General features: G+C 36.6%; 1 protein-coding gene across 1 annotated transcript; it reads right to left on the reverse strand.

Annotated features, from left to right (window-relative positions):
- Nucleotides 1-5,342: 5,342 nt before the first annotated feature.
- On the reverse strand, nt 5,343-9,398 carry LOC132551530 (uncharacterized). The gene is made up of 4 exons (XM_060215682.1): nt 9,074-9,398; nt 8,595-8,768; nt 6,248-6,329; nt 5,343-5,889 (listed from the first exon to the last, which is right to left on the reverse strand). Exons 1-4 carry the CDS (start codon nt 9,396-9,398, stop codon nt 5,343-5,345), a joined length of 1,128 nt encoding a protein of 375 aa, XP_060071665.1.
- Between the last annotated feature and the right edge of the window lie 4,062 nt (nt 9,399-13,460).

The following is a 13,460-nucleotide window of genomic DNA, read 5'->3' on the forward strand; positions in this document are numbered from 1 at the left end:
ACAGGTTTGAGAACAGTACAGGTAAAACAGGTGAGAGAACAACACAGGTAAAACAGGTGGCAGAACTACACAGGTAAAACAGGTGGCAGAACAACACAGTTAAAACAGGTGGCAGAACAACAGAGGTAAAACAGGTTAGAGAACAACACAGGTAAAACAGGTGGGAGAACAACACAGGTAAAACAGGTGGCAGAACTACACAGGTAAAACAGGTGGCAGAACAACACAGGTAGAACACAGGTAAAACAGGTAAAACAGGTGAGAGAACAACACAGGTAAAGCAGGTGTGAGAACAACACAGGTAAAACAGGTGTGAGAACAACACAGGTAAAACAGGTAGGGGAACAACACAGGTAAAATAGGTGAGAGAACAACACAGGTAAAACAAGTGTTAGAACAACACAGGTAATACAGGTAAAACATGTGTTAGAATAACACAGGTAAAATAGGTGAGAGAACAACACAGGTAAAACAGGTGGCAGAACAACACAGGTAAAACAGGTGGCAGAACAACACAGGTAAAACAGGTGGCAGAAGTACACAGGTTAAACAGGTGTGAGAACAACACAGGTAAAACAGGTAGGAGAACAACACAGGTAAAACAGGTGTGAGAACAACACAGGTAAAACAGGTGAGAGAACAACACAGGTAAAACAGGTGGAAGAACAACACAGGTAAAACAGGTAGGAGAACACCACGGGTAAAACAGGCGGGAAAACAAAACAGGTAAACAGGTGGGAGAACAACACAGGTAAAACAGGTGGGAGAACAACACAGGTAAAACAGGTGGCAGAACAACACAGGTAAAACAGGTGGCAGAACAACACAGGTAAAACAGGTGGCAGAACAACACATGTAAAACAGGTGGCAGAACTACACAGGTTAAACAGGTGTGAGAACAGCACAGGTAAAACAGGTTTGAGAACAACACAGGTAAAGCAGGTGTGAGAACTACACAGGTAAAACAGGTTTGAGAACAATACAGGTAAAACAGGTGAGAGAACAACACAGGTAAAACAGGTGAGAGAACAACACAGGTAAAACAGGTGAGAGAACAACACAGGTAAAACAAGTGTTAGATCAACACAGGTAAACAGGTGAGAGAACAACACAGGTAAAACAGATGTGAGAACAACACAGGTAAACAAGTGTTAGAACAACACAGGTAAAACAGGTGAGAGAACAACACAGGTAAAACAGGTTTGAGAACAATACAGGTAAACAGGTGGGTATACTTCACCGTGACAATCAACAGTGGGATCAGAACACCAATTGTTTGTGCTCAAACTCCGACGAGGAAGACTACTGTTTTTTCAATTTTCAATTTTTACATTTACTTAAACGTGGTGGTCAATGATGTTCAAAATATAAAATGAATATTCATACATACAAAAATAAATAATCAAATGCTTCTAGTCTTCTTTATTTTTGTCAATGCTATGTTCCACCTGTGCTGAAAAATAATATCTTAATATAACCTTACTTGTTGCCTTGTCAAAAAATCGATGTAGATATTGAATTATACTCCTTCTTCACATAGAATTATTATTTGTGCGGGTTACAGTTTTCTTACTTATTGAATAGCAGTTCCTGTACCACAAAAGTAAAACTGAGAACTATATATGTATTTATTTGTTTGGTATAGTAAACAGTTACACCTTAATGTTAAATAAACAAATATTGTTTGTCTGACATCATCAACAAATATATAGACCAATAAATGAAACTTCTTTTTTTTTGTTCTTCTGCATTAGTCATTTATTTTCCTTTCTGAGCAATGTCTAGTGAGATCTATCGACCACAATAGATAATATTGATTTCTAGGTTCCAAACACGTAATGAAACATCTGTGATACTACTTGAATAATGAGACTTTGTATACCCCACATTGGGACCAACTCACGAATTGTTTGTCATCAAACTAGGATTGCTGAACTAAGACATGATGGCCAATGTTTTGATTGGCTGTAATAAATCATAATATAATATAAAATATATTATAATGCAATAATAATAATATAATATAATGTGATATAATATAATATATAATATGTGATATAATATAATATAATATAATATAATATAATATGCTTGATTATCTTGTCATCTATTTCTACGTATTTCCTGTCTCTGGTGAAGTGATAGCGTCTATCCCAATGGCGGTAACTGAACTTACAGAAACACTTTGTACACAATGGCAAGGGGAACCGATATATATATATATATCTTTATGGCTGCACTCTTGTACGTACACAAAAACAGGAAAGTCAATGTAATCGATTTGAGTGGTATATGAATTTATCAACAAAGACGACAGATTTTCGTATATACTTGTCAAATTTATACAATTTTAAGTATAGACCTATTACCCAGAACTATGTCTTCAAATTTTTCTGTACACATAAGCAACTCCGCCGTTTGTAACTGCAAGGAAAACGGACGTCTCTCATAAAACACACGAGTGACGCTGTGTTGAGAGCAAGGTAAATCTTAAAAGTCCCACTGTTCGAACATAGGAATAGGAAATTATTGTCTGTCCGGATATATGACTGGTATATTTTAAAAGTCCTACTGTCCTGACATAGGAACGGTATATTTAAAAAGTCCTACTGTCCTGTCATAGGAACGGTAAATGACAAATGTCCTACTGCCCGAACATGGGAACAAAAGGACTTTGACAGCTAATTCTAAAAAAATTCAAACTTAACAAAACATCGGTTTGTTTATCAGTATAGACAACAACTTTCAAGGGTAGTTCGAACAGTTACTCAAACACAGCCGTCTCTCATGTCTAGTCTGGTACAATTAGACACTGAGTGTTTGCGGAAAAAGTCTGACGTCATACTCTGTGTCTAATGCGTTACACTATCTTATAAACCCAATATACAATATACATGTACATTGAAATTTGAAAAAAAAAAAATTCTGTTATATCTTATCGTTTGTGAAACAAAAAACAAAACCATTTCGTCTCTTTGTGCTCGTTTATTTACTTGTTGACAGATATATTGGCGGGAAGTCTTGATATCTGATGACAACTTTCAAAAGACTATCAAAACCAAACGATAATATATTCATTTCTGACCTGCGTGAATACTCCAGCTGCTAAATAAATACAGTTTTAAGCGAGCAAATTAAAAAATATGGTCAACAAATATAAGGATTAAATTGTATTTTATGTGGTTTTATCAAAGAATTAAGTTCGGTATACATCGATCAATATTAAGAATGGGCAATGTTATTTCTGTCAACATTATGTACTACCTGTGTTTGTTCATTAGATTTTAGTAGAGCTCGAGAACTGCACTCATCAAAAACATCAAGGAAATACCAGCACGTCAACAAGAACATAATCCAAACTCAAGTTCCATAAAACTAGGGCAAAATATCAACAAAGAAAATATTTACAGAAAAAGTACAAGGAGAATAAGACCAGATGTTTCTGAAGAGTAAGCGTCTTCTGCTTCATCGGTGACATCGTTAGTTCATTAATACTGATGTGCTGTTGTCTCAAGTAGACTGACATTAATTATCTAGATATTTAGACGGTGTTTCTTGTCTAAACGTATTAGGAAAAAATTGTAAATATTTCTATGACTATACAACAATAAATTAAGAAAATAACAACTTGGCAACATAATGATAATTCTATAAAACTAGGGCAAAATATGAACAAAAGGTATCATATCTGTCATTATAAGTCACTTGAAGACGTATGAATGATAACTTGTGTAATACAGATTTATGTTGATTACAAAACTGTTAATGATAATCATTATTATTACATTCTTGACGGCCCGTCAACACATTAAATGTCGCGATGGCAATCAAACGGTAAAACACACAGCGATCCAAAAGGAAAAAAAACATTAAACAAACCAAAAAGTTAAAGACAAATGTTAAAAATCTTAAATGGGTGTGTTAACACAAAAGATTAAAATGCTATGTCATAGTCTATTATATAAATCAACATCTTTCAGGTAATGTAGAATTTTACAAATCTCAACAGTTTAAAAAAGGGAGTTTAGACATGTAATGTTATGATAAAAACATTCTCGAGTAGACAGAAGGTCATTGCAGTCCAATAACAAATGTTTAACGGTGGATGGCCAAAAACTGTTAAAGCTCGAAGTATATTCTATATAGATAAAATTGCACTATGATTAGTACACATAAAACAGCAGCGCGTCGCCAGAACACTTACTTCCGGCGGCGAGACGATAAGCGGACGCGGGAGGAGTAGCGGAGACGAAACACCTGTTGACCGAACGACCAAACATCTCTGGCACACAGAGAGACGTTTATAACTAAACGTGTACTGAAGCCTATACATTAGAATGCTGAAAAATCAATAACCAAGTAATCATTCATTATCTTGATTTATGAAGGGAATTGTTCCATATTTGGAGTTCCAACTCACCCAATTGGATATTACACACTTATCGGAATACGTGGAACCAGACGGTTACTAGATTCATTATGTAAAATCCGTAATTGGATTCGCCGATTTATTTTTTGTTCAGACGCAAATGAAGCTAAAGTTGGATAATCTGGTTTTACATCAGATAATTTCCGTGTACATTTCTGGTTTATTCTCATTTTCTTACAAGAATGCAGTACAAAATGGTCGAAACAAAGAACAACATTTTCCAAATGGAGTCGTCCTGTTGTCGAGCGTAAAGTTCAACCATCTGACGTCAGAGAACGCGGTAATAGGTCAGTACTTTTCAGCAAGCGATAATATTTCAATGCTTTTTTAAACACCACTAATTCTATATTTGGATAGATATTTCACTCGTATGAAAGAATATCTTCTGTCATACACGTGAAACATACGATATTAAATACCCTATAACTTCACGGGCGCTGTGGTGTCAATTATCTTTTCTATCAATAAAATCGATTTTATGAAACCGTTCAGTATCACGGAGTTACATACATATTAGAAGCATTGCAGTTGTGATTTTAATTAGTCATTCGATAAAAGTATAAGCAAAATTGATATAAATAAACTTTAAAAAGTCGCAAAATTATCTTATCAATTGATAAGGCACAGAAAAGTCATATATAAACAATTATTTCTGTTTTAACAAACAAATGTTCCTTTTATCTGTACTAAAAACCTTACACATATTTACATAGCATCGATAAGCTTAATTATAAACGCAGTCAACATACAATGACAAAAAATATTTTTGAGTATCAAACACCTCATTGTTTCATTCACAAAATCTTCTTTATTAAATGTCGGAGTTTTTCTGTGAACAAGTTTTTCTTCTTTTCCTATTTTTCCTCCAATGAAAAACATATTTTATCCAAGGTCAAACATATTTCATCCAAGGTCAAACATTTGTTTTTATTTCAGCGTATGCAACATTCTCCGATTTTGATAATTTCGGTTTGGGGCTGATGACAGGTGGGCGTAGCTTCACACGTGATTCCGGACGTGACGTTCTGTCCTGGACATCCACCTCTGCGTACACTAAACCTTCCGGATTTGTATACCTAGACGGTTGACAACGATCCGTCACGTCGGTCTTCGGTTGTTCCTGGGACTTTCTGACGACAGCATAAACATCACCTTTCGGGGATTCCTCTAGTTCTAAGTTTTGCGTTTCATCAGGATCTACAGTTGAATGTTTCACTGGCTTTTGCACTTGAGCGTACAAGTCCCCTGTCCGCGTGACTATGTGATTTTCTTGCGGATCTCGAGGTCCGGCAGACTCATAGAGTAAGTTGTGTGTTATTGTATCCTTATCTTCGTTTACATATCGCTTCATTGTTCCAGTGTTGGCGTATGGCTGCATGTCATCAGAAGGACCCCCATTTCTACTACCACTGGACCCGTTTTCTGAGACAATTGGCTGTTTATTTTCTGGTCTCCTTTTCCTATTGAAAAAAAATGCATGTGTTAATAATCAATTATTCATGGATTTTTTCATGACCAATTAAACGACAGGCAGCAAGGTAAAAAGATCAGAAAATGAGGAAAACGTGCAAAGATATGGTACAGAGTCTTCGGAAGAGAATGATTTTTGTTTTTCCTTCGTCAAGGATTGTATGAAGTATACCGAGGTAAAACACATTTCAGTAGAGCTTAGTCGTGAATGAAACTGCCAGAGATTGCTTCTAGGACTCATCAGTGATGCTAGGGGCCTTAAGAGTATCACATCTGTCTCATTCGATCACAGATTTGTATTGTGACAGTCAACAAGTAGTTAGATACATCCATGCAGTCTATATCTACCTGATAATGATGACACTGACGATGATTATGACGATGATCAGTAGTGCTGCTCCGCCACCGGCTGCTCCAGCAATGATCCCAACTAGAGAGCAATGAAATAACATATACAGATCAACACAATGTGTTATAGATATTATGGTGTGTGATTACTTGAGTACATGTGATTATTGGGATGTAGAACACCAGGAAAATGTATGCTCTCTAAATCAGTTTAAGTATTCATGGGGGGTGAAATGGAATAGCCATTTTTTTTGTTTGTCTTTCGTTGGTCGAAGGTCATATAAGTAATAAGGAACAAAGCAACGAAAAGCTTTCTACAGTGAACCCTGACGATTATATAGATAGAACACAGCGATGTAAATGTTGGGTATTGAATGTTTCCATTAAGGAAAGGTGGATAACAAGATATGTTTATGAAACACTTGTCTCCAGTTGTAACTAAATTCTGAAGTGGGAAACTAAAATGTACTGTGGAAGGTATGTGCTAATAACATTGTCTTTATTGTGGTAGTGATTTTTTGGTTACTTTCAAATGTAGGTCATAGGTCGCGGTCAAGGTCACATAGTCAAAAAGGTATTGTTGCAAGGAACACATATGCCAAATATGAATGCCCTACCTTTTATGCTGCGCTAGTAATGTTGACAACAGACATACAGACAGCATAAAAACAAAATTCTCCCGGTCTTCTGATCCGGGAGCATATAGAGACGTCACACTCTTTCCTCCTAGGACCTGCCAGTCGTTAATTTGGCAAAACCGGAGGATGGAAATCTCTCATTTGTTATCAGAGATCTATACTGAGGTCTGTATCTGGGTCTTTGTAATAGGTATATCCGGACACGATCTATATTCAGGTCTGTATCTGGGTCATTGTAATAGGTATCTCCGGACACGATCTATACTGAGGTCTCTATCTTGGTCACTGTAATAGGTATCTCCGGACGCGATCTATACTGAGGTCTGTATCTGGGTCATTGTAATAGGTATATCTCCGGACACGATCTATACTGAGGTCTGTATCTGGGTCTTTGTAATAGGTATATCCGGACACGGTCTATATTCAGGTCTGTATCTGGGTCATTGTAATAGGTATCTCCGGACGCGATCTATACTGAGGTCTGTATCTGGGTCATTGTAGTAGGTATCTCCGGACACGATCTATTTGAGGTCTGTATCTGGATCATTGTAATAGGTATATCTCCGGACACGATCTATACTGATGTCTGTATCTGGGTCATTGGAATAGGTATATCTCCGGACACGATCTATACTGAGGTCTGTATCTGGGTCATTGTAATAGGTATATCTCCGGACACATCTATACTGAGGTCTGTATCTGGGTCATTGTAATAGGTATATCTCCGGACACGATCTATACTGAGGTCTGTATCTGGGTCATTGTAATAGGTATATCCGGACACGATCTACACTGAGGTCTCTATCTGGGTCATTGTAATAGGTATCTCCGGACACGATCTATACTGGGGTCTGTATCTGGGTCATTGTAATATGTATATCTCCGGACACGATCTATACTGAGGTCTGTATCTGGGTCATTGTAATAGGTATATCTCCGGACACGATCTATACTGAGGTCTGTATCTGGGTCATTGTAATAGGTATATCCGGACACGATCTATACTGAGGTCTGTATCTGGGTCATTGTAATAGGTATATCCGGACACGATCTATACTGAGGTCTGTATCTGGGTCATTGTAATAGGTATCTCCGGACACGATTGAAACGTTAAGCTATCTATACTTACACAGTGTAAAAATATGATTAACATGAATGCGAACAAACAATCGCTGTTGTCGTGCACAGCTCTAAACCATATAAAGGGACTTATGGACCGACATTGTATATTCTTTATCATAGTTCAGAGGGTTGTAAGATGTCACAAGTGTATATTATAAGCGGATACTATGATTTACATCATGTAGTCATAACGATTTTTTTTCCCCTTTGTCTTTTTTTTTCGTGAACATTACTGAATTTTTCATTCAGTTCTGCACTTTGATTTAGACTTAAAACTAGAAATCGTTATAAAGTTTTATGTTTGAATAACTAATTTCCATGAATCATTCTCAAATACTGAAGAATGAGCATTAAGCAAAAACGAAAAAGTCGAGGTTTGTTTTAATTAGAGGAACATCCAGATTTTTAATCTGTCTAGTCTAATGGTAGATTATGACAACTGAGGAGATATATAACTACAGCTATCTGCCGAATCGTGAGGAATATTCCCACGGGACTCGATTGAAACAAGACGACACTGAACTGAACCATCGCGTGAAAGTCCGACCACACGAGGAAAATTTATGTAAACTCGTAAACATTCTTACTATTAGAATCTTTATCCTCATTTCCTCCTGTTTGTAGCCCCACAACTGTTGTCTCGTCAGTAGCGCCTCGTGATGAACTAACAGTTGGTGAAGCTGTTCCAACACTGGAAGATGTCGATGGTGACGTTGTTGTACTTGTTGTTGGTGATGGCGTTGTCGTCGTCGTCGTCGTTGTTGTTGTCGTTGTTGTTGTTGTTGTTGTTGATGATGATGATGATGATGATGATGTTGATGACGGTGATGGTGATGTTGGTGGTGGTTTGCTTGTTGACATTTCGTTCTGTTTGTAACACGTGAAATGCATATCAAGAGGATCTGCATTATCTGCAGTATCTGTAGAAGAGAAAGTCAAAATAAGTCGAGATTTTATCAACATAACCTTAGCCAAAGGATAATGTGCTACAATGTTACTATTGTTTTGAATTTCATTACATTGATTGATCTAGTAAAGTCACCATGACATTGTGTCAAGTACTTACCTGATTTTATATAGATACAGTGCCCAGACTTCCAATGTGTACTGTTGTCCGCCCTTGATAGCGTCAGATTCAACATGTCCGTCGTCCCAAAGTTGTTTAAAGCAGTAGCAGGGATTGGGAAACAACCAAACCGAGAAAATCCACTAGATATAGTAGATGTAATATGAAGACTACTGCCACAATAAGACAAAGGTTCTACTCCCGGATACTCCTGTACTGTTATTGTTGTTGTTGATGTAGATGGTTGTGATTTTGTATCCAGTGTAACAGTACAGGTACAGCTGTATCTATCCGGGTTTCCTGTATCCCAGGTGTCTATCACCATACGTGTATTAGTTAATGATCCACCGCCACACATCCTCATTACTATAATTACAAAGTTAAGAGTGTGAATTATGTTCTGACCATAAGGAATATGTACTCGTGGAAACTAGATAATCATAATTAATACCAAAAACAAAATGTTTCCTTGTTATAAATTCAATTATAAATATCAACGTAGGTGCCGATGAAAACCGAGAGAAAGATCGAAAACGGGCGTGAATATTGAATATCAAACATTACAGGATCATTCATTTAGGTAATAATATACTGGAACGAGATCCGAAATATAATTCTTATTCAAAATAATATATTATCACGTCCATGGATCTAAGATGTATTAAAATGAATTCCAGTGGGATTGTAATAGAAGTGGTTTGAGAAATGCATATATACGAAACATTGTTATGCCGTTGATAACAAGTGGGACGAAAGGTTTGGGGGGAGATGTACTCAACTGAACCCCCCGCATGGTGATATGTGGAAATTTACTACTGACTGACCAAGTTTGAATTTGTTCGTTGATGGCTAAGTCATTGACATCATTTTCTTGAATATATTTTTTCTAAACCCCCTCCCCCCCCTGGAATTCTATGATTTTGTTTCTACTTCCGGAATATTCTCCACCATTACAGCCAGGACTCATTTATTTGGTATCGATTCGGTAGAGCTACGTGTTTGATTTACATCGATAGACAATTCTCTATCTGGTCTAAGGTAAACATCCGATCCCCTCATGTTTTACCTGCGATTTATGTAAAATCACGTTTTAATGGCAACATACCGTGATTGAAGTTATCCGTATCAGTCTGATCAGTACATGCCGTTGTGTTGACACCTGCAATATATACTCCAGATAAACACATGTATCAGACATAAGGCAGCATATAGAAAATAAATCATTGAAATCAACGAAAAACAACACAAAAAAAAACAAAAACAAAAACAATATGAAAGCTACTCCATTCATCATAGAACTTCACGTAGACCCACTTAAACTCTACAACTGGATTAAAACTTTAATTAAACAACAGACTCGGAAAATGATTGTGGCACTCTATACATATAATAGGGTATATTTCTATTTGTGTATATTTTGTTTGGTAGCGGACGCTGAACCTGTCATATAACTGATGATGAGCGATACTATCATTTCTGTTTATAAGTTGTTCTTTGTGAACCAATTAACTGTAATATCGTTATTATCTAGGCTACTCCCACTTTATACCTGTTGATGGCCCTAATGACCTTTTATGTGTTGACGGGCCGTTAAGAATGTAATGATAATAATATATTCCCACTTTATACCAGTTTATGACCCTAATGACCTTGATGTGTTGATGACCCTAATGACCTTTTATGTGTTGATGACCCTAATGACCTTTTATGTGTTGATGACCCTAATGACCTTTTATGTGTTGATGACCCTAATGACCTTTTATGTGTTGACGGGCCGTTGAGAATGTAATGATAATAATATACTACCACTCAATACCTGTTGATGACCCTAATGACCTTTTATGTGTTGATGACCCTAATGACCTTTTATGTGTTGATGACCCTAATGACCTTTTATGTGTTGATGACCCTAATGACCTTTATGTGTTGATGACCCTAATGACCTTTTATGTGTTGATGACCCTGATGACCTTTTATGTGTTGATGACCCTAATGACCTTTTATGTGTTGATGACCTTAATGACATTTTATGTGTTGATGACCCTAATGACATTTTATGTGTTAATGACCCTAATGACCTTTTATGTGTTAATGACCCTAATGACCTTCAATGTATTGATGACCCTAATGACCTTTTATGTGTTGACGGGCCGTTAAGAATGTAATGATAATAATATACTACCACTTAATACCTGTTGGTGACCCTAATGACCTTTTATGTGTTGATGACCCTAATGACCTTTTGTGTTGATGACTCTAATGACCTTTTATGTGTTGATGACCCTAATGACCTTTATGTGTTGATGACCCTAATGACCTTTTATGTGTTGATGACCCTGATGACCTTTTATGTGTTAATGACCCTTATGACCTTTAATGTGTTGATGACCCTAATGACATTTTAGGTGTTGATGACCCTAATGACATTTTATGTGTTAATGACCCTAATGACCTTTTATGTGTTAATGACCCTAATGACCTTCAATGTATTGATGACCCTAATGACCTTTTATGTGTTGACGGGCCGTTAAGAATGTAATGATAATAATATACTACCACTTAATACCTGTTGGTGACCCTAATGACCTTTTATGTGTTGATGACCCTAATGACCTTTTATGTGTTAATGACCCTAATGACCTTTTATGTGTTGATGACCCTAATGACCTTTATGTGTTGACGGGCCGTTAAGAATAGAGTAATAATAATATACTCCTTCTTTAGGGTTAAATCATCGGACAACGCCAGCGTTATAAACAAATAGACATTTGAATGTTTTCTTACTTCTATCTTATTCACCTATTCAGTGAAATATATCGTTAATCATATTCCCCATGTGCCGCGTTTTGGTTGATGAAAATCTTAATACAAAAGTACCTGTATTGTTATAGAACGTTTCCTTTACAAAAAGAACAGCTTATATCAAATAGAGAACATTGTCTCCTTAATTTGAACTAACACGTTATCTCTATGTTACCGCCGCGATTTGTATGTGACCACTAAGTTTGAATCATAGACCCGTAAACAACAGTGTTTGTATATTGACAACAACATTACCCTGACCTTTACTTCCGTATTGGTATTACCTTGGACACAGACGGACAGGAACAGTAACGCTTTGATACAGCCCAGTAATAAGTATGTGTGTGTCCCGGCTTCCATTATTCCATCAACAGGAAGTACCACTTAGTAGAGTTACTTCAGATTAGTAAGGAACATCTTCTGACGCTATAACACCGTGCTATAGTACTGACCAGGAAGTAAAGTCACGCTGCACGGTACTATATATAGCACGGTAGTTGTATTGAAGTAAAACCGGTTGTGCGGCTTCCGATTTATCAAACCGGTGAATGGATGAATTTAAATATTGTTAAGGTTCGTATTATGAGAGAATACATGCATCGTCTACTGGGCACTTAATGACAAACTCGTTAGCAATGTCACACAACATCCCTCATCCTCCGGAAAATTGATGAAAACTATTATAATCTCTGTAACTTCTGGTATACTTCAAACTTTTGTGTAACAAAGGAAATAAAAGAATGTTGTTGCTTTAACCAACGGCAAATATACAGGTGCTTTTGTTCTGCTGTGAATGTGTGATCAAAAGAGATTCTGGTATTCAATAGAGTAACAGCCCTCTATTATGTTTTAGTGACTACCCTATGTAGTGATAACATCCTTGTATTACACATGTATCCACACCTAATCCCCGGTATCCCGTCAATTTGTATGTTGTGTATGGACAGTAATTACGAGTCAATCTGTATGCTGTGTATAGACAGCTATTATGAGTCACTCTGTATACTGTGTATGGACAGTAGTTTTGAGACACTCTGTATGTTGTGTATGGACAGTAATTATGAATCACTCTGTATACTGTGTAAGGACAGTAATTATGAATCACTCTGTATACTGTGTAAGGACAGTAATTATGAATCACTCTGTATACTGTGTAAGGACAGTAATTATGAATCACTCTGTATACTGTGTAAGGACAGTAATTATGAGTCAATCTGTATGTTGTGTATGGACAGTAATTATGAATCACTCTGTATACTGTGTAAGGACAGTAATTATGAGTCAATCTGTATGTTGTGTATGGACAGTAATTATGAATCACTCTGTATACTGTGTAAGGACAGTAATTATGAATCACCCTGTATACTGTGTAAGGACAGTAATTATGAGTCAATCTGTATGTTGTGTATGGACAGTAATTATGAATCACTCTGTATACTGTGTAAGGACAGTAATTATGAGTCAATCTGTATGTTGTGTATGGACAGCATTTATGAATCATTCTGTATACTGTGTAAGGACAGTAATTATGAATCACTCTGTATACTGTGTATGGACAGTAATTATGATTCACTCTGTATACTGT

This window comes from Ylistrum balloti, unplaced genomic scaffold (genome assembly GCF_031769215.1).
Source record: "Ylistrum balloti isolate Yb309-2 unplaced genomic scaffold, AGI_CSIRO_Ybal_v1 Utg370204, whole genome shotgun sequence".
In the NCBI taxonomy this organism is placed as follows: domain Eukaryota; kingdom Metazoa; phylum Mollusca; class Bivalvia; order Pectinida; family Pectinidae; genus Ylistrum; species Ylistrum balloti.